The 18,716-nt window shown below is 53.7% G+C and overlaps 2 protein-coding genes and 1 long non-coding RNA gene across 47 annotated transcripts in view; 2 read left to right on the forward strand and 1 right to left on the reverse strand.

The window, feature by feature from the left end:
- Positions 1 to 16,858, forward strand: part of LOC118355031 (ral guanine nucleotide dissociation stimulator-like) — a 43,134-nt gene extending 26,276 nt beyond the window's left edge. For 15 of the 45 annotated variants that reach the window (XM_049092882.1, XM_049092897.1, XM_049092881.1 and 12 more), the window contains one exon: positions 165 to 389. In XM_049092882.1, coding sequence (XP_048948839.1) covers positions 165 to 243 — 79 coding nt within the window. In that variant the 3' untranslated portion in view covers positions 244 to 389. Of the gene's footprint in view, positions 1 to 164; positions 390 to 15,316; positions 15,392 to 15,936; positions 15,970 to 16,322; positions 16,445 to 16,633 lie in introns of those variants that run through there. The other 30 variants (XM_049092886.1, XM_049092883.1, XM_049092879.1 and 27 more) reach the window with 6 other exon arrangements.
- Positions 389 to 11,067, reverse strand: LOC112640741 (uncharacterized). Its single transcript, XR_007401651.1, has 4 exons — positions 10,522 to 11,067; positions 2,506 to 2,635; positions 1,860 to 1,957; positions 389 to 1,746 (listed from the first exon to the last, which is right to left on the reverse strand). It is a non-coding gene; the product is annotated as an uncharacterized LOC112640741 (long non-coding RNA).
- On the forward strand, positions 6,675 to 14,478 carry LOC118354211 (ral guanine nucleotide dissociation stimulator-like). The gene is made up of 8 exons (XM_049092922.1): positions 6,675 to 6,859; positions 7,346 to 7,453; positions 10,889 to 11,073; positions 11,412 to 11,605; positions 11,754 to 12,040; positions 12,819 to 13,034; positions 13,391 to 13,494; positions 13,995 to 14,478. Exons 1-8 carry the CDS (start codon positions 6,722 to 6,724, stop codon positions 14,086 to 14,088), a joined length of 1,326 nt encoding a protein of 441 aa, XP_048948879.1. The 5' UTR covers positions 6,675 to 6,721; the 3' UTR covers positions 14,089 to 14,478.
- Positions 16,859 to 18,716: the final 1,858 nt, after the last annotated feature.

Genomic DNA, 18,716 nt, shown 5'->3' on the forward strand with positions numbered 1-18,716 from the left:
GAGGGCGGCCTGCTCAGGGGCCCCTCAGGGATCCTTCTCCTTTGGCTCCCGGGGCGGCCTCCAGCCCTGCTGCTGGGGCTCCAGGCTCCAGCTCCTTGGAAATCCCAGGGGAGACTCCGGACCTGAAGCTCCTGCTCAACTCACACGTGTCCCTCTGTCCTCAGCTACACCCTGTCCTGCCAGCTGGAGCCCCGAGCCGGCCACCAGACAGGAGGAGCCGGCCGCAGTCACCCTCAGGCCTGAGCCGAGGTGCAGGGGCCTCAAGGGGACGGGGCCCGTCTGTGCGACACCACTTCCTCCCGCCTCTTCTATTGGGAGGACGATATGTCATGGTCTTAACTCATAAATGGAAGATTTCAATGTTGTGATATTAAAGCCGCTTTACTGTCCAGGAGTCGTTTGGGTCTTTTGCTTCCTGTTGGAATCTAAGAGAATCAAAAGGTCTCATAGTCATTTTCTATCTTTTCCATCCAGATATTGTTTTCTTTATCGACGAGGGACAGACAGAGGCGGGCTCCGTGTGGGGGGTCGGTCATGGGCCTGAAACCCAGGGCTCCAGGGTCAGGATCTGAGACAGAGGCAGAGGCCCCGACACTGAGCCACCAGGCGACCCTCTTGTGCTCATTTTATAGGAGAAATCTTACAGAGTCCCCAGCTCCTGTATGTGGGAAGAAGTAGAGGATCCAGCCTCCTCCCAGCTCCTGAAGCGCATCCCCAGGCCCCCTTCCCCAGAGGACAGTGTCAGGAACTTGGGCAGACAGCAGAGACACCCCTCAGAGCTGCTGATATTCAGAGGGTGCAGGGACTTCCCCAGGAACAGCAACACCCCTGACCTGGGGGTCCTGAAGGGGACCGCCCGCCAGGACCCTCTCCTGCCCAGGACAGGGGCTCCCTTTGTACACTTTCAAGGAAGGAGGACTTTGTCTTGCCACTTCTTCTGATGTGGATTCTTTTGGCTTGGGTTTCGGGTTTGCCATTCCCATTATTCGGAGCGTGGAGTCGTCTAGGTCAACCTCTGCAATTGCATCAACACCAAAGTGGGCACACACGTAAAGAGACCCTGTGCTGCACATGGACGGCATGAGGCCAGGGGAAGATCATTAGTGGATGACCTCAGGGCAGGCACGGCTTCCATCCTCAGTCTCGCTCTCGGGTTCCAACTTCACCCCTGACCAAGCCTGGAATCCTCCTGGGTCCTTGACAGTGATCTCTGACGTCCTTTTCCCTCTTGGTGTGCATGAGGGGGAGAGATATTTGTGTACATGAAGGCCACACCTGGGCCAGGTTCCATGAACTCCTGTGCTGACTCCTGAGCTAAGATCTCCTGCCTCCCTGTACCTCCCTGGGCAGCTCTCTTGAAAGCAGCAATTCCCTGATGGCCCCAGTTTCTTGGTCGAGGGCCTAGTGGCCGCTCTTCCCTGCTTGGACCTGATGGGTCAGACATCGGCTCCCCCTTGCCAGAATAATGGTTCGGCCGCAGAAACCCACACAATCTCCCTGCGAGACAGGTCTTTGTTGTTCTGATGTCCGTGGTCCCAGACATTCAGCAGCTTGCACACTCAGGCTCAGTGTACACACTTAGACTGTCTTGTCTGGAATCGCTAACTGAGCCTGACCCCTTAGGTCTTATACTTCGGTTATGTCATGGGGGCTCATGAGCCTTTGCTGTCTGGATCGTTGATAGATGATGAATGAGAGAGGAGCATTCAGGGACTTCCGTGAGGGCAATGCCACCAAGCTGATGACCTGAAGGATCAAATGGCAATAAATATATTCCTATCAATTACCATACGAATGGGGCAGGGGGCAAGGGGGTGGAAGAAGAGGGTCCGCAGGTCACCTGCCCCCTCCCAACTTACCTAGATAACTTTAGCATCATCCTGAAAACCTATGAATTCGGCCTGAGATTTAAATAGAGAGTAGCTGGAAGGCCGCAGTGAGAAGAGTTGGCGCTTCTCTGAAGGTCGGAAGATGGGGAAAAAGTAAAGAAATAAAAAAGCCAACAAGGGGAGGCCCCCCGAAGAACCAGGCTGAGGCTCCAGGGCGAGGCCCCCAGGGCAGGAGAGCCCCCCCACCCTGCAGAGGAGCATGAGATCCAGTGAGTTTGGCAGGATCCCAGGAGGGTGGGGAGGCCCTCAGGCTCCCGGGGGCACTAACAGAGCACCTGCGCCCAGGGGGAGCCCCCACCCCGCGGCCAAGATGCCTAAAGGGCTGCAGGGGGCCCCAGGGCCCCGAGTGCGGATTCCAGCAGCGCAGGTCCCAGCGCCCAGGATACTAGGGGCACAGCCCAGGACCCGGCTTCCACCCGGGACAGGCGAAGCCCAAAGGCCCAGGAGAGGAGGATGTTCCTGCCCAGGGGGATCCAAGTTGTGCAGGTCCACGGCCCTGCCCCCGGAGCATCCAGGCCCCTGGAGACTGGGAGCTGAGGTAGCTACTGCGGGAGCTGACTCCAGGGCTGGGGAGCCGGCTGCCGCCACAGTGGTTCCTCCTGGGGTCACCTTGTACCTGGGATGAGCAGGGACCTCACAGGATGAACAGCTCCCACTTTGCCGTGCACCTGGCAGGGGCCTGCGCAGCTCCCCCAGGTTCTCATTCCTTAGAAACAGCACAGCAGGACCTGCCACCAGAAGACCACCTAGAAGGACAGCAGAAAAGCCAGTTATTGCCCAAACAGCACTGCAAAGGTCCAGGGGAAGTCGAGGGGGTTACAGTACATAGATTCAGAGGATACGCCCCCTGGCTTTTGGTTTTCTGTTTGCTTCCCCTCCGTTTTTTCTCTTCTCCTCCTCGTCCTCCTCCTCTTCCTCCCCCTCCTCCTCCTCCCTCTTCTTCTTCTTTCCTTTTTTTCTGCTCTTTTCTCCTTTTCCCAATACAACTTGTTTCTGGCCACTCTGCACTGAGCAAAATGACTGAAGGAAAAACTAACCTCAAAAGTGAGACTCAGGAACATTCCTCTTTCTCACTGAGTTACAGAATTTGGATTACAATTCAACGTCAGAAAGCCAATTCAGAAGCACAATTATAAAGCTACTGGTGTCTCTAGAAAAAAGCGTAAAGGATTCAAGAGACTTCATGACTGCAGATTTTAGAGGTCACCAGGCAGAAATTAGAAATCAGTTAAATGAGATGCAATCCAAACTAGAGGTCCTAAAGACGAGGGTTCATGAGGTAGAAGAACGAGTGAGAGACATAGAAGACAAGTTGAAGGCAAAGAGGGAAACTGAGAAAAAAAGATAAAAACATTTAAAAGATCATGAGGATCGGTGAAGGGAAAAAAATGACAGCCTCAGAAGGAAAAATCTCCATTTCCTTGGGGTTCCCGAGGGCACCGCAAGGGACAGAGGTCCAGACATGCATTTGAACAAATCATAGCTCAGAACTTTCCTCACTTGGGAAGGGAAACAGGCATTCAGATCCAGGAAATGAAGAGATTCCACCCCAAAAGGAATAAAAACCAGTCAACACCTCGACATTGAATACTGAAACTTGCAAATTCCAAAGAGAAAGAGAAGATACTTAAAGCAGCAAGAGACAAGAGATCTCTGACTTTTATGGGTAGAAATATGAGATTAACAGCAGACCTCTCCAGAGAGACCTGACAGGCCAGAAAGGGCCGGCAGGATGCATTCAGGATCCTAAATGAGATGAACCTGCAGCCGAGATTACTAAATCCAGCACGGCTCTCATCCAGAATAGAAGGAGAGATCAAGAGCTTCCAAGATAGGCAGGAACTGAAAGAATATGTGACCACCAAGCCGGCTCTGCAAGAAATACAAAGGGGGACTCTGTAATAGAAAGAGGAGGTCCAAGGAAACAATCCACAAAAACAGGGACTGCATAGGTATCATGATGACACTAAATTCCTATCTTTCAATACTAACTCTGAACGGGAATGGACTTAATGAGCCCATCAAAAGGTGCAGGGTTTCAGACTGGATGAAAAAGCAAGACCTACCTATTTGCTGTCTACAAGAGACTCATTTCATTTTTATTTTTTTAAGATTGATTGATTGATGATGGACATAGAGAGAGAGAGAGAGGCAGAGACACAGGAGGAGAGAGAAGCAGGCTCCAGGCCAGGAGCCGGACGTGGGACTCGATCCCGGGAATCCAGGATCGCGCCCTAGGCCAAAGGCAGGTGCCAAACTGCTGAGCCACCCAGGGATCCATGAGACTCATTTGGGGCAAACACCTACAGCCTGAAAATGAATGGGTGAAGAACCATGTACCATTCAAATGGTCCTCAAAAGTAAGCAGGGGTAGCCATCCTTATATCAGATAAACTAAAGTTTAACCCCAAGACTGTAGGAAGAGATGAAGAGGGACACTATATCATACTTAAAGGATCGACCCAACAAGAAGACCTAACAATCATCAATATTTATGCCCCGAATGTGGGTGCTGCCAAGTATATCAGCCAGTTAGTAACCAAAGTTAAGACATACTGAGATAACGATACACTTACTCTTGGTGACTTGAATGTAGCGCTTTCTACGATCCACAGATCTTGTAAGCACAACATCTCCAAAGAAACCAGAGCTTTAAATGATAGACCGGACGAGATGGATTTCACAGATATTTGCAGAAATTTACATCAGACTAACTGAATACACATTTTTCTCAACTGCGCATGGAACTTTCTCCAGAATAGACCACATACTGGGTCACAAATCAGGCCTGAACCGATACCAAAAGATTGGGATCGTCCCCTGCCTATTTTGGCACCATAATGCTTTGAAATTAGAACTAAATCACAAGAAGAAGTTTGGAAGGATTTCAAACACGGGGAGGTTAAGGACCATCCTGCTGAAAGATGGAAGGCTCAAGCAGGAAATTGGAGAAGAACTAAAAAGATTCACGGAAGCCAATGAGAATGAAGATACAACCGGTCACAATCTTTGGGATACAGCAAAAGCAGCCTGAGGGGCAAATACATCGCAATGCAAGCATCCATCCAAAAACTGGAAAGCACTCAAGTACAAAAGCTAACCTTGCATGGAAAGGAGCTGGAGACAAAAAAGCAAATAGAAACTACACCCAGCAGAAGAAGAGTGTTAATAAAGATTCGAGCAGAACTTAATGAAATAGAGACCAGAAGACCTGTGGAACAGATCAACAAAACAAGGAGTTGGTTCTTTGAAAAAATTAAGAACATAGATAAACCATGAGCCAGCCTTATTAAAAAGAAGAGAGAAAAGCCACGAATTAATGAAATCATGAATGACAAAGGAGAGATGACCACCAACACCAAGGAAACACAAACCATTTTAAAAAACATATCATGAGCAGCAATACACCAATAAATTAGACAATATAGAAGAAATAGACGCATTTCTGGGAAACCACAAACGACCAAAACTGGAACAGAAAGAAATAGAAAACCTGACAGGCCAATAACCAGGGAGGAAATTGAAGCCGTCATCAAAAACCTCCCAAGACGCAAAAGTCCAAGGCCAGAGGGCTTCCCTGGGGAATTCTGTCAAACGTGAAAGGAGAAACCATACCTATTCTACTAAAGCCGTTCGGAATGATAGAAAGAGACGGGGTACTTCCAAACTCGTTCTCTGAGGCCAGCATCGCCTTGATTCCAAAACTAGACAACGAACCCAGCAGAAAGGAGAATTATAGACCCATATCCCCGATGAACATGGACGGAAACATTCTCAACAAGATACTAGCCAATAGGATCCAATGCGACATTAAGAGGATTGTTCACCATGACCAAGTGGGATTTATGCCCGGGATGCAAGGCTGGTTCAACACTCTAAAGCAATCAATGTGATTGGTCATATCAGCAAGAGAAAAAACAAGAACCATGGGATCTTCTCCATAGATGCAGAGAAAGCATTTGACAAAATACCGCCTCCATTCCTGATGAAAACTCTTCAGAGTGTAGGGACGGTGGGGACACTCCTTAACTCTTAAGAGCCATCTACCAAGAGCCCACAGCAAATATCATTCTCAATGGGGAAGCACTGGGAGCCTTTCCCCTAAGACCAGGAATGAGACAGGGATGTCCACTCTCACCACTGCTAGTCAACATAGTACTGGAAGTCCTAGCCTCAGACCCTGTCTGGCTCCTGGAGCGTTACCACCACATCGTGGTGCGCCCATCCAAATGAGGCCAGAGGAACCTGCTATTGTGATATTCCATTGCTGGAGCCCAGGCCTCTGCCAAGCGGTGCTCCATGGCTCATCCCACCCCTTCTGGTCAATCTTCCATCCGTATATCTGTGCTTCAGATACACTGGGTACCAGCCCACACGCCTTATAAATATCATGCATAGACCCCTGGTGATGTGCCTAGGAAGTAGATTCTAGGAGATTCCAGGCTGATCTCCACAGTGCAGGTTGGGAAACTGTGAACTATTTGAGAGACCCAGTGGGTTAGGTATGACATAGCACTGAGAAAACTCAGAAATAAAGGTCTGAATTCAGCTCCGTGTCCTCACGGGTAGACCTCATTGCATGTTCAGTGGGTTGTGTCTATGGCATTTCTTGGCACATGATGTAAAGCTAAGGGGATGGCATGGGGTAAGCATTCATCTGCCAAGAAGGGGCTCTGGATAGGGCTGACTGGAGGAAGGGGCCCAGGTCCCAGTATCTTGAAAAAGTGATGTCACTTCCTTGGTGACAGGCCTGCAACTGATTTGGAACTCTGGTGACCAGGCACCTGCATTCCACAACCGCTCACTTTACTGGAGACGGTTGAGAGAACAAGATGTCCTCTTGCTGTTGTCCTACTTTGAGTTGCTCTGGGCTCTGGAGAGTCCAGAGTGAGAGATGTTCACGTAGCTGTCGACGTCAGCTCGGCCCTCTTCTCCGACGTTTCTGCTTATGTGGCAGGAGACCTCAACAGGTACAACAAGGCAACCTGGGGAGGCCACTGGAGAGCAGGCACACTGTGATCTCAGCTGAGCGGGCTCCCACCTCTGCCACCTCCTTGTGTGTGTGTCTGTGTGTTTATGCGTGTGTGAGTGTGTCTGGGTGTGTGTGTGTATGTGTGTGTGCGAGTGTAGAGGGGACCGAGGAGAGGAACATGCCCTTCTGGGCACAAACCAGCTGCCAGCTGTTGGCAGCCTGACACACCTTTGATGTTCAGACCCCAGGCCATAGCAGGCAGATGAGAAGGGGAGTCCTGGGGACCAAGCTCAACTCCCAGTATGGGAGTCATGAGCCCAAGAGCCTCTTTCATCTGGCTTCCTCCTTGCCAGATGTCTCCACAGCTGCCCCTCTGGCCTGAACAGGAGAACGTGGTTTCTAATGCAGGTGTCCCCTGGGGGTGATGTCGCGGGAGGACCCTAAGGTCTCTTGGCCCTGTATTTACGGGGCACTCTATTTGCAGAGCTGCACCCAGGAGGTCTTGGAAGAGATGGTCTCTGGCTTCAACTATTCCAGCTCCCTAGACAATGATCTGGTGCTCCCGACAAACAGGGATCGGTGCTGCTCTGAGGTAAGAAACGGAAGAGGGCTCACCCCAGAAATATGGCCCCCACACAAATGAGGAGAGAAAGCTGGGGCCCTCCCCTAGTGTGTCCACATGAGTGTCCCACAGGCCCAACCGCAGAGAGATCTGAACCTCTACGCCTAGCCTCCAGCTACGTGGGATGTGGGAGGACACTCTTCACCTGTGTTGGAGTGGTGCAGGATATAGTTCATGTTTTGAGGAATTGGAGGGCTTTGTTTTGTTTTGTTTTCCCAAAGCCATGAGTATCTTTGCATTCTACTTCTGTTTTTTTTTTATAATAAAGTTGTTTTTATTGGTGTTCAGTTTGCCAACATACAGAATAACACCCAGTGCTCATCCGTCGAGTGCCCCCCTCAGTGACCGTCACCCACTCACCCACACCCCCTGCCTGCCCTCCTCCCCTTCCACCACCCCTAGCTCTTTTCCCAGAGTTAGGAGTCTTCGTGTTCTGTCTCCCTTTCTGATATTTCCCACACATTTCTTCTCCCTTCCCTTATATTCCCTTTCACTATTATTTATATTCCCCAAATGGATGAGAACATACACTCTTTGTCCTTCTCCGACTGACTTACTTCACTCAGCATAATACCCTCCAGTTCCATCCACGTCGAAGCAAATGATGGGTATTTGTCATTTCTAATGGCTGAGGAATATTCCATTGTATACATAAACCACAGCTTCTTTATCCGTTCATCTTTCGATGGACACTGAGGCTCCTTCCACAGTTTGGCTATTGTGGACATTGTTGCTGTGAACATTAGGGTGCAAGTGTCCAGGCGTCTCACTGCATCTGTATCTTTGGGGTAAATCCCCAACACTGCAATTGCAGGGTCGTAGGGCAGGTCTGTTTTTAACTCTTTGAGGAACCTCCACACACTTTTCCAGAGTGGCGGCACCAGGTCACATTCCCACCAACAGTGTAAGAGGGTTCCCTTTTCTCCACATCCTCTCCAACATTTGTGGTTTCCTGCTTTGTGAATTTTCCCCATTCTCACTGGGGCGAGGTGGTATCTCATTGTGGCTTTGATTTGTATTTCCCTGATGGCAAGTGATGCAGAGCATTTTCTCATGTGCGTGTTGGCCACGTCTGTGTCTTCCTCTGTGAGATTTCTCTTCATGTCTTTTGCCCATTTCATGATTGGATTGTTTGTTTCTTTGCTGTTGAGTTGAATAAGTTCTTTATAGATCTAGGAAACTAGCCCTTGATCTGATACGTCATTTGCAAATCTCTTCTCCCACTCTGTAGGTTGTCTTTGAGTATTGTTGACTGTATCCTTTGCTGTGCAAAAGCTTCTTATCTTGATGAAGTCCCAATAGTTCACGTTTGCTTTTGTTTCTTTGGCCTTCGTGGATGTATCTTGCAAGAAGTTACTGTGGCCGAGTTCAAAAAGGGTGTTGCCTGTGTTCTCCTCTAGGATTTTGATGGAATCTTGTCTCACATTTAGATCTTTCATCCATTTTGAGTTCAATTTTGTGTCTGCTGCAAGAGAGTGGTCTAGTTTCATTCTTCTGCATGTGGATGTCCAATTTTCCCAGCACCATTTATTGAAGAGACTGTCTTTCTTCCAGTGGATCGTCTTTCCCCCTTATCGAATATTAGTTGACCATAAAGTTCAGGGTCCACTTCTGGGTTCTCTATTCTGTTCCATTGATCTATGTGTCTGTTTTTGTGCCAGGACCACACTGTCTTGATGACCACAGCTTTGTAGTACACCCTGAAATCTGGCATTGTGATGCCCCCAGATATGGTTTTCTTTTTTAAAATTCCCCTGGCGATTCCCCTGTCTTTTCGGATTGCACACAAACCTTAAAATAATTTGTTCTAACTCTCTGAAGAAAGGCCACGGTATTTTGATAGGGATTGCATTAAACGTGTACATTGCCCTGGGTAACATGGACATTTTCACAATATCAATTCTGCCAATCCATGAGCATGGAATATTTTTCCATCTCTTTGTGTCGTCCTCTATTTCCTTCAGATGCGTTCTGTAGTTTTTAGGGTATAGATCCTTTACCTCTTTAGTTAGGTTTATTCCTAGGTATCTTATGCTTTTGGGTGCAATTGCAAATGGGATTGACTCCTTAAGTTCACTTTCTTCAGTCTCATTGGTAGTGTAGAGAAATGCCACTGATTTCTGGGCATTGATTTTGTACCCTGCCACGCTACCAAATTGCTGTATGAGTTCTAGCAATCTTGAGGTGGAGGCTTTTGGGTTTTCTATGTAGAGTATCTTCTGTCTTCTGTTTTTATTATTTCACCTACTAGTCCCAGATATGCTTTGGAGAAGCCAGCTCCACCGTCCCTGCCGACCTTCTCTGAGCCCTTCCAAATCATCACACTAAGGAGGGTGATTTAACACAAAAGCAAGGGCGGGATGAAGTCATCCTATATGTTTTCATATCGAATGTTTACATAGTTTCTCCCTATATGTTTCTCAATAACATGTCGTCTCTCAGAACACATCAGATCATTGTAGGCCCAACAGCTCATGAGCTGTATCCTGATAGATCTTCGTAGGCCTCCATCAATGGGGCCGTCTGCCACAGGCATTCAGACTCTCAAGGCCCTGGCCTTTGACCTAATGCCATTCTCTTGCCATCTCTGCGGTCCTGCAAGGAGCACCTTATGTGTCCCCACAGACTGTTTGGGTTGCTAGACCTGCCATAACCTGGAACCCCAGATGAGGGGGAAGGCCTCTGATGCCTCCTGGCACCAGTAGCTGGCTCTTTTTGGAATGATCCACCCAGGAACGCTTGGATGAGGTGCTCATCCAAGAGTTCAACTCCTCCATCTCCCCTGACAAGCAGAAGGGGATCAGGCCACCAACCACATCCATTAAAGGCCTGCAGTGAGAGCAGGCCCCCATTCATGGTCAATCCACACGCAGAGAGGATCAGGGCATGCCCAGAGCCTACTCTAGAAAAAACTGACACCCTTGGGCCCTGCAGGAGAAGGGAATTTTCCCTTGAGCCTTCCTCCTAGGTCAGGGACAGCCGAAGCCACATCCGCTTAAGGGAAACCCCATGCAGCCCACGCTCTGGTCTCTTCTCACCCGCAATGTATATGAACTTGAACAGCATTTGAGGGTCTAGGCCTCTGTGTTCTCGTGGCAGTTGGGATGTAACTGAAGACTCTGTGGCATCCTGGTCTTCGTAAGAGCTAGTAGTTGAGAGGAATGCTGTTGTTGCTCGGCTAACAGAACGTGTTGAAGTGGCCAATGCTTTACCATGTCTTCTCTAAAACCAGTGGTACTTTGAAGCCTCGAACCTTTTTCTGTGTGGGCACTCGAGTCCCTTGTCCTGTGCAACTTTCTGAGGGGTTGGGAGTCTGTGGGCGGGGCGCCAGACCTTGATCTTCCCAGTGGTTCCCGGTTTGGAGGCTGACTACAGTGCCCCTCCTTGTGTCTCTGGTGTGAAAAGCAATCAACCCTATCCGTGAGTGAGGCCAGGACCATGCTGACGCTCAGAGAAGGGAGAATGGATGATTTTCTACAGTCCTTGGTGCCATCCTTCCAGGACAGAAGCCTCATCATCAACCCAGTCCTTTCTTGTCTCTACCAAGTGTTCACCACAGCCCAACGAGTCCTGGGCCAGCAATTCTCTAGGTGAGTGACCACCCCATACACCACTGGGGCCAAGAACAGAAGCTTTGGCGAGCAGACCACTCACCAATCTGCCACAAACCTAAGCCCCAAATCCGGTGTGCGTGGAGGATGCAGTAGAGGAGGCCCTTGGCCATTGAGAAGAGAGAAGAAGTAGAAACACCAGACTCAGACAGGTTTTCTGGATGACCAGGTCATCTACTGCAAGGCCAGCGACAGGGGGGTTGGAAGTCATGCTGAGGACATTCTCGGGGACCCCTACACAAAGAATGGTGCTATGCGAGTACCACATGGCATGAAAGGCCATGCTCTGATGCGGCTCCGCACCTGACTCTCCCCAGCACCCTCTCTCCCATCTCGGGGACCTGGCCTGACCGCAATCTGCAGGACACCTGGCCGTCCCTGCACCGGGCCTGCTTCGATGTACAGGAGTCCTGGGTGCAGGCAAACCTGTATGCCCTGTATTGCCATGCCCCCATTATCGTGATGCCACGGCAACTTCTGCAGCTCACGGAGGCAGACGCAGAGTCAGAGGGTAAGGGGGATTGCAAGCTGGGCAGACTATCTGGGATGGGGTTCAGGGGCTGCGTGTTTCTCTATCGGCCATGGACTCTGCCCTGTTTCTGGAAGGACATGGGGCAAGTCAGCCCTGTGGACAAACATTTCTCCTTATCCTGTCCCAGTGCCAGCTCCACGGCTCCTTCCGGCGTCTCCTCCGTCGGCTCCTCCAGACCTGAAACAAGAGCTGGTGCCTTCCTCACGTGTACCGGGTCCTGAACTGCAGTCAGTTCCACCACCAGCCTTCGTGGGGCCTGACACTCCTTCCCTAAGCACAAAGACGGAGCCACCTCCAGCCCCAGAGGCCACCTGCCACTGGGGAACCCCCGCGCACCAGCGGCATGAGGAGCAGCCTGGGCTCATGGCCTTCCCTCCCAAGCTGGTGGCAGAGCAGTTGACCTCCATAGACGCGGTGAGCAGCGGGGCGCCCAGGCCGGGGGGGCAGGGGCAGGCTTGCTTCCTGCTGTCATCTGCCCCAGTCCTGCCTTTCCCTGATGCGCACTTGTGTGGTCGGGGTCCAGATCTCAGCTCCATCCCTTACCAACCACCTCACCCTGTCCAGTTCCTCAAACCCTTGCTCTCACTGTCCAGCTGCAGACTGTGGAGCTAGACCATGGGATGGACTGACCCAGAGTCCCTGTGTCGATTACATGAGCCAGAACTGATACGTAAAGGGGCAGGCCCTGGTCCTGGGCGGGCAGCGGGGGCAACTCACTGTGTGCGGCCGAGCCCACGACTCACCACGCACCTGCCTTGGAGGCCGAGCACCCCACACTTATTAGGCATCTAATGGAAACCGAAGTTCAGGGAGGCAGACAAATGTGTGGCTGTCCCCTACTCTGTGAGAATGTGCTGCTGAGAGGGGAGGAGGGCCAGGGCATGAACACTGGGAGGGGAAGATGCCCCCTGAGGATCCCCCTTAAACTGCCACCTGTAACTTGAAGTTAGTGGGGATGATCAGGGTACAGAGGCCCTCCTGCCCCCCTACCACCCCCTGGCAGTACCTGCTCCTCGTTCATCCTGCACTGGGCTCCCTCAGGGAAGAGCAATGGAGGGCAGTCCAGGGACTCTAACTGGGTCAGGCCACTTTCTGTGCTGGCTGAGCCCCGGCTCTGACAGGGGACCCCTATGTAGGACATGAATCCTGCATGTGCAATGGCTGTGTGAGCGAGCGTCCCCCTATTCTCTAGGATCTTTTCAAGAAGGTGCAGCCCCAACAGTGCCTGGGCTCCATCTGGTCCAAGAGAAATGAGCCTGGATATGAGCACCGGACATGCACAGTCAGTGCCACCGTCACCCAGTTCAACAACGTGGCCAACTGCGTCATCACCACCTGCCTTGGCAACGCACGCATGACGGCCCGGGACAGGGCGGAGGTGGTGGAGCACTGGATCAAGGTGGCCAAGGTCAGCCTACGGGAGGCCCGGCTGACCTGCTCTTCTGAGCCTGGCAACTGCTCTTCCCTTGATCATTCCTCAAGGCTGAAGTCTCTGCTCTGAGTTCTTCTTCCCGGGAACATGCTGCCCATCCCTTGCATGGCCTGATGTTGGGATGCTCAGTTCCCACATGACTCTTTCCTTGGAGGGAAGGGAAATGCCGCCTCTCCCCAGCAGGGCTCCTCGGGGGGTCCTCCATGCGCCCTTCTGTAGGCCCCTGCACATCCGTCTCATGCAGGAGAGGAGACTGACACTGAGCAGAGTGCAGCTCTCCAGCACACAGGGCTCCTGCTGGCCACCTGACAGCTCATGCTCTTCCTCCCCAGGCCTGCCGAACCTTACGGAACTACTCCTCCCTGCACGCCATCCTCTCGGCTCTGCAGAGTGTCTCAATTCACCGCCTGAAGAACACATGGGCCAAAGTTTCCAGGTGAGGGGTCCTTGCTCCAGAAGGACCATGAACGATGAGAGATGTCCCATAGGCCTGTCCTTTCTGGCTTCCTCGGTCACCCTGGACTTCCTAGGAGGCAGGAATCCATGACAACAGGATGTGGGTGGGCAGGCGGGCAGGGGATTTTCTCAGGCTTCCTGGCCAAGAGGCCACCATGCCTCCAAAGGTCCCCATTTGGGGAGTCTGGGCTGAGCTGAGGTACAAGGTTTTGGATGCGAACATGACAGCAACTAGAGTCTCTTCGCAATTGAAACCAAAACTGACCAAAGCAGAGCTGGTCAATTAATAGGGCATCGGATGCACCGGATGACCCTCCAAAGAGCTCCCTCCCGTGTCCTTCAACGACCTGAGTGCTCAGAGGAACCCAAGGAAACCCTGATCCAGCAGTTGAACTCCTTCGAGGTCTCAGATCACAGGGTCTGCCCTCAACCCGACCCTAGTGTTCCAACATCCGTCCTGCCTTCTTTCTCTCTCCTCAGGAAGAAGATTCAAGCATTTGAAAAACTGTGCTCCCAGGACAATCCCCAGAGCAGGAACCTGCTTCTCAAGGTAGTATGGGAGGTGTTGGGATAGAAAGAGAGGCGGCGTGGGAGCAACGGTGTCCTACGTGACTGAATTAGGGACTGGCCCGGAGCATTCCTTCGGCGAGTGAAGCCTTTGGCATGAACGTGGACGCAGCCTGGGGTGAAAATCCACCAGGGGTGGAAAAGCAGCTGCTGCTCAACCAGGATCCCTGAGCTGGACCCTCGCGCTCCCTGTCGCCAGCCGGTCCCGATGGGGGCCTCTCCCGAACTGGAGAGCCCAGAGGACAGGCCTGCGCCCAGCGAGGGGTTTGAATGGGATGAGGGCCCCAACGGGGATGGTAGGAATAGGACCCTGGGTCCTCGGGAGACCGAGGGAGGGAGCTGGAATTCGCCCCTTTCCCAGTGAGGAACCAGGCTCAGGGAGGCCAGGCTGCAAGCTCCAGGTCACACAGGGAGTGAATGCTGGAGCTGAGGTTGTTCTGGAATCCCTCACGGGAGGCTGAAGGAGGACGTCGCGGCTACCCTCTGCTTCTGGTCGATGTCCAGGGTGTGAGGTCAAAGATGGGTGGTGGAAGGGGAGGTGGGCGGGGTGTGGGGGCGCCTGGGTGACGGGCACTGGGAGGGGCACCTGATGGCATGAGCACTGGGTGTTATTCTATATGTTGGCAAAATGAACAGCATTAGAAATAAATATATACATAAAAAGAAAAGAAAAAAGAAAGTTTGGTGGGAGTAGTGGCCCGAGGTGATCACGGTCTTGAGGAACTTGTCCTTGGCCCTACAGGACCGGCCGGCTAAGCTTGGAGCCCTGGGGATCAACATGCAGACAGCATGGAAGAGGCGGCAGCAGCAGCAGGTGAGCGAGCCCCGGATCCGTGGCCTCGAGCCCAGAGGAGAGGGTTCTCCCCGGAGAGCTGGAAGGCCCCAAATCAAGGCAGGTGGGGCCGTCCAACTCCAGCTCTGCCTCCCGTAGCCACAGCTTCGACAACCCTTCTTTCGAGGTGACCCGGAGGAGGGTCTATACAGCTGGAAACAATGTGTCAGTGGTGGCAGGGCCCGGAGCACCTACACCCCGATGTCCTACAGCTCGCCCTTGACGTGCTTAGGAGGACTCTGGTGTTGTGGGAGGGTGAGGGGGGGAGCCCAGGGGAGGCCCCAAGGGTCCTGGTGTGCACCACGTGGGAGCTGGGGCGGGCGGGCCGGGGTGCTGACCTGTCCCAGGGAGGGACCCCGGGGACCCGAGAGCAGGGCCTCATTCCTTCCCCGCCCCGACACAGGGTGTCGTCCCCTTCCTGGGCTCCTTCCTCACCGAGCTCTTCATGCTGGATACTGCCATGGAGGAGTACCTGGAGGTGCGTGGGCCCGGGGCTGGGACGGGGGGCCGGAGTCCTGATGTGGGGGAGCACAGGGCCCCTGAGCCGAGCCCCGAGCTCTCCGTCCTTGGCAAGTCTCCCCTCCTGAAAGGCTCCCCGCTGCCCTGGGAGCGCGGGTCCAGGGCCCAGGGCTGGGAGGAGTGAGGGAGGCTGCACCTAGGTCACGGGTCCCGAGATCGAGTCTGCGGCCCGAATGCCAAGCGGCCGAGGTCAGGCTGGGTGGGCCTCAGCCTGTGGGGGCCGAGTGACGTCAGGGTCCCCGGCCTGAGCGGCCCTTAGCGAGCCTCGCATCTCCTGCCCACCTGAGGCTTTGGCCTCCCCTCCTGTGCTCCGGGACGCCAGATCCGCTCCCTCCCCGCCAGGTCTCCTTTCCCTGGACCCGGGGCCTGGCCTGGATCGCAGGCCTGTCACCGGGGGGTCCTGGCCCCTGTGTGCCTGGCCCTAGGGCGTGAGTGGGGGTGGGTAGCGGCACCCAGTAGCACCCGAGGCCTCTCCCCGATGGACTGTGCTTGTCTGCTTTCCAGGGCAATGAGGTCAACCACCGGAAGAAGAACAAGGTGAGGCTCTCTCTGAGCTCCCGCACGGAGGGGGAGGCTGGGGCTGTCAGAGGGGTCCCCGGGAGCACCACGCCGGGCCTCCATCCCCTCATTGTCACATTGTCGGGGACGGTTCCCTGAGAAAGGGAAAGTCCCCGCAGTTGGCCAGGCCAGAGGCGCGGCCATCAGGGACACCTGGCCAGGGCGGGGCCGGGTGGGCTCCCCTCTGAGAACCAGCTGGGACGGGAGGAGTGTGCAGGATGGGGGGTCGCCACGTGTCAGAGACCAGCCCCGGGCCCCTGTCCCCGGGCGCAGCCCCCGAAGGCCTCGCCGCCCCCAGGCTCCTCATGCCCCCGTCCTCTCTCCGGGCCCAGGAGTACCGAGTCCTGACCGAGATCCTGCTGCTCCAGGTGGCCGCGGATCGGTACCGCATCGAGCCCGAGCAGCCGTTCCGGGCCTGGTTCCAGTCTGGGACGTGGCTCAGCGAGGAGGAGAGGTGAGGCCCCCAGGGCTGAGGGCGGGAGGGCGGCCTGCTCAGGGGCCCCTCAGGGATCCTTCTCCTTTGGCTCCCGGGGCGGCCTCCAGCCCTGCTGCTGGGGCTCCAGGCTCCAGCTCCTTGGAAATCCCAGGGGAGACTCCGGACCTGAAGCTCCTGCTCAACTCACACGTGTCCCTCTGTCCTCAGCTACACCCTGTCCTGCCAGCTGGAGCCCCGAGCCGGCCACCAGACAGGAGGAGCCGGCCGCAGTCACCCTCAGGCCTGAGCCGAGGTGCAGGGGCCTCAAGGGGACGGGGCCCGTCTGTGCGACACCACTTCCTCCCGCCTCTTCTATTGGGAGGACGATATGTCATGGTCTTAACTCATAAATGGAAGATTTCAATGTTGTGATATTAAAGCCGCTTTACTGTCCAGGAGTCGTTTGGGTCTTTTGCTTCCTGTTGGAATCTAAGAGAATCAAAAGGTCTCATAGTCATTTTCTATCTTTTCCATCCAGATATTGTTTTCTTTATTGACGAGGGACAGACAGAGGCGGGCTCCGTGTGGGGGGTCGGTCATGGGCCTGAAACCCAGGGCTCCAGGGTCAGGATCTGAGACAGAGGCAGAGGCCCCGACACTGAGCCACCAGGCGACCCTCTTGTGCTCATTTTATAGGAGAAATCTTACAGAGTCCCCAGCTCCTGTATGTGGGAAGAAGTAGAGGATCCAGCCTCCTCCCAGCTCCTGAAGTGCATCCCCAGGCCCCCTTCCCCAGAGGACAGTGTCAGGAACTTGGGCAGACAGCAGAGACACCCCTCAGAGCTGCTGATATTCAGAGGGTGCAGGGACTTCCCCAGGAACAGCAACACCCCTGACCTGGGGGTCCTGAAGGGGACCGCCCGCCAGGACCCTCTCCTGCCCAGGACAGGGGCTCCCTTTGTACACTTTCAAGGAAGGAGGACTTTGTCTTGCCACTTCTTCTGATGTGGATTCTTTTGGCTTGGGTTTCGGGTTTGCCATTCCCATTATTCGGAGCGTGGAGTCGTCTAGGTCAACCTCTGCAATTGCATCAACACCAAAGTGGGCACACACGTAAAGAGACCCTGTGCTGCACATGGACGGCATGAGGCCAGGGGAAGATCATTAGTGGATGACCTCAGGGCAGGCACGGCTTCCATCCTCAGTCTCGCTCTCGGGTTCCAACTTCACCCCTGACCAAGCCTGGAATCCTCCTGGGTCCTTGACAGTGATCTCTGACGTCCTTTTCCTTCTTGGTGTGCATGAGGGGGAGAGATATTTGTGTACATGAAGGCCACACCTGGGCCAGGTTCCATGAACTCCTGTGCTGACCCCTGAGCTAGGATCTCCTGCCTCCCTGGGCAGTTCTCTCGAAGGCAGACATTCCCTGAAGGCCCTGGCTTCTTGGTTTGGGGTCTAGTGGCCGCTCTGCCCTCCTGGAACCTGATGGGTCAGACATTGGTTCCCGCTTGCCAGAATAATGGTTTGGTTGGAGAAACCCCCATACTCTTCTTGCTGGACAAGGTGACTGTTTGGTCTTTGTTGTTCTGATGTCCGTGGTCCCAGATGTTCACTAGCTTGCACACTCAGGCTCACTGAACACACTTATACCGTCTGTCTGGAATCGCTAATTGAGCCTGACCCCTTAGGTCTTGTACTTCGGCTATGTCATGGGGGCACGTGAACCTTTCCAACTGGAGCTTTGAAGACGATGAAGGAGAGGAGCCTTCAGGGATTCCCGTGAGGGGAATGCCACCAAGCTGATGACCTGAGAGTTCAGACGGCAATAAATACATTCCTATCAATAATCACTACGAATGGGGGAGGGGAAGGGGGGAGAAGAGGAGGGTCCCCAGGTCACCTGTCCCCCCCAACTTCCCTGGATAACTTTCACATCATCCTGAAAACCTCCGAATTGGGCCTAAGATTTAAGAGAGAGCAGCTGGAAGGCTGCAGGGAGAAGAGTTCATTTTTCTATCTAGGTAGGAAGATGGGGAAAAAGTAAAGAAATAAAAAAGTATCAATGGGAGAGAGTCCGCCAAAGAGCCAGGCTAAGCCCCAGGGTGATGACCTCCAGGATAGGAGAGCCCCCACGAAGGAGCAGGAGCCGCATGGAGCTGGAGCATGATCCCAGGAGGGCGGGGAGGCCCTCAGGCTCCCAGGGGCACTAACACAGCACCAGCACCCGGGGGGAGCCCACACACCCCGGCCAAGATGCCTGAGGGGCTGCAGCATGCGCCCCAGGGCCCCGGGAGCAGATTCCAGCAGCGTA

This window comes from Canis lupus, chromosome 13 (genome assembly GCF_003254725.2).
Source record: "Canis lupus dingo isolate Sandy chromosome 13, ASM325472v2, whole genome shotgun sequence".
NCBI classification, from domain to species: Eukaryota; Metazoa; Chordata; class Mammalia; order Carnivora; family Canidae; genus Canis; species Canis lupus.

Excerpts from the sequence above, each read along its gene's own strand:
- LOC118354211 (XM_049092922.1), top strand. The coding sequence starts at position 6,722 with ATGTCCTCTTGCTGTTGTCCTACTTTGAGTTGCTCTGGGCTCTGGAGA. Across the intron at positions 7,454-10,888 it reads GGGATCGGTGCTGCTCTGAG|CAATCAACCCTATCCGTGAG; the intron begins GTAAGAAACGGA and ends TGGTGTGAAAAG. Across the intron at positions 11,606-11,753 it reads GGCAGACGCAGAGTCAGAGG|TGCCAGCTCCACGGCTCCTT; the intron begins GTAAGGGGGATT and ends ATCCTGTCCCAG.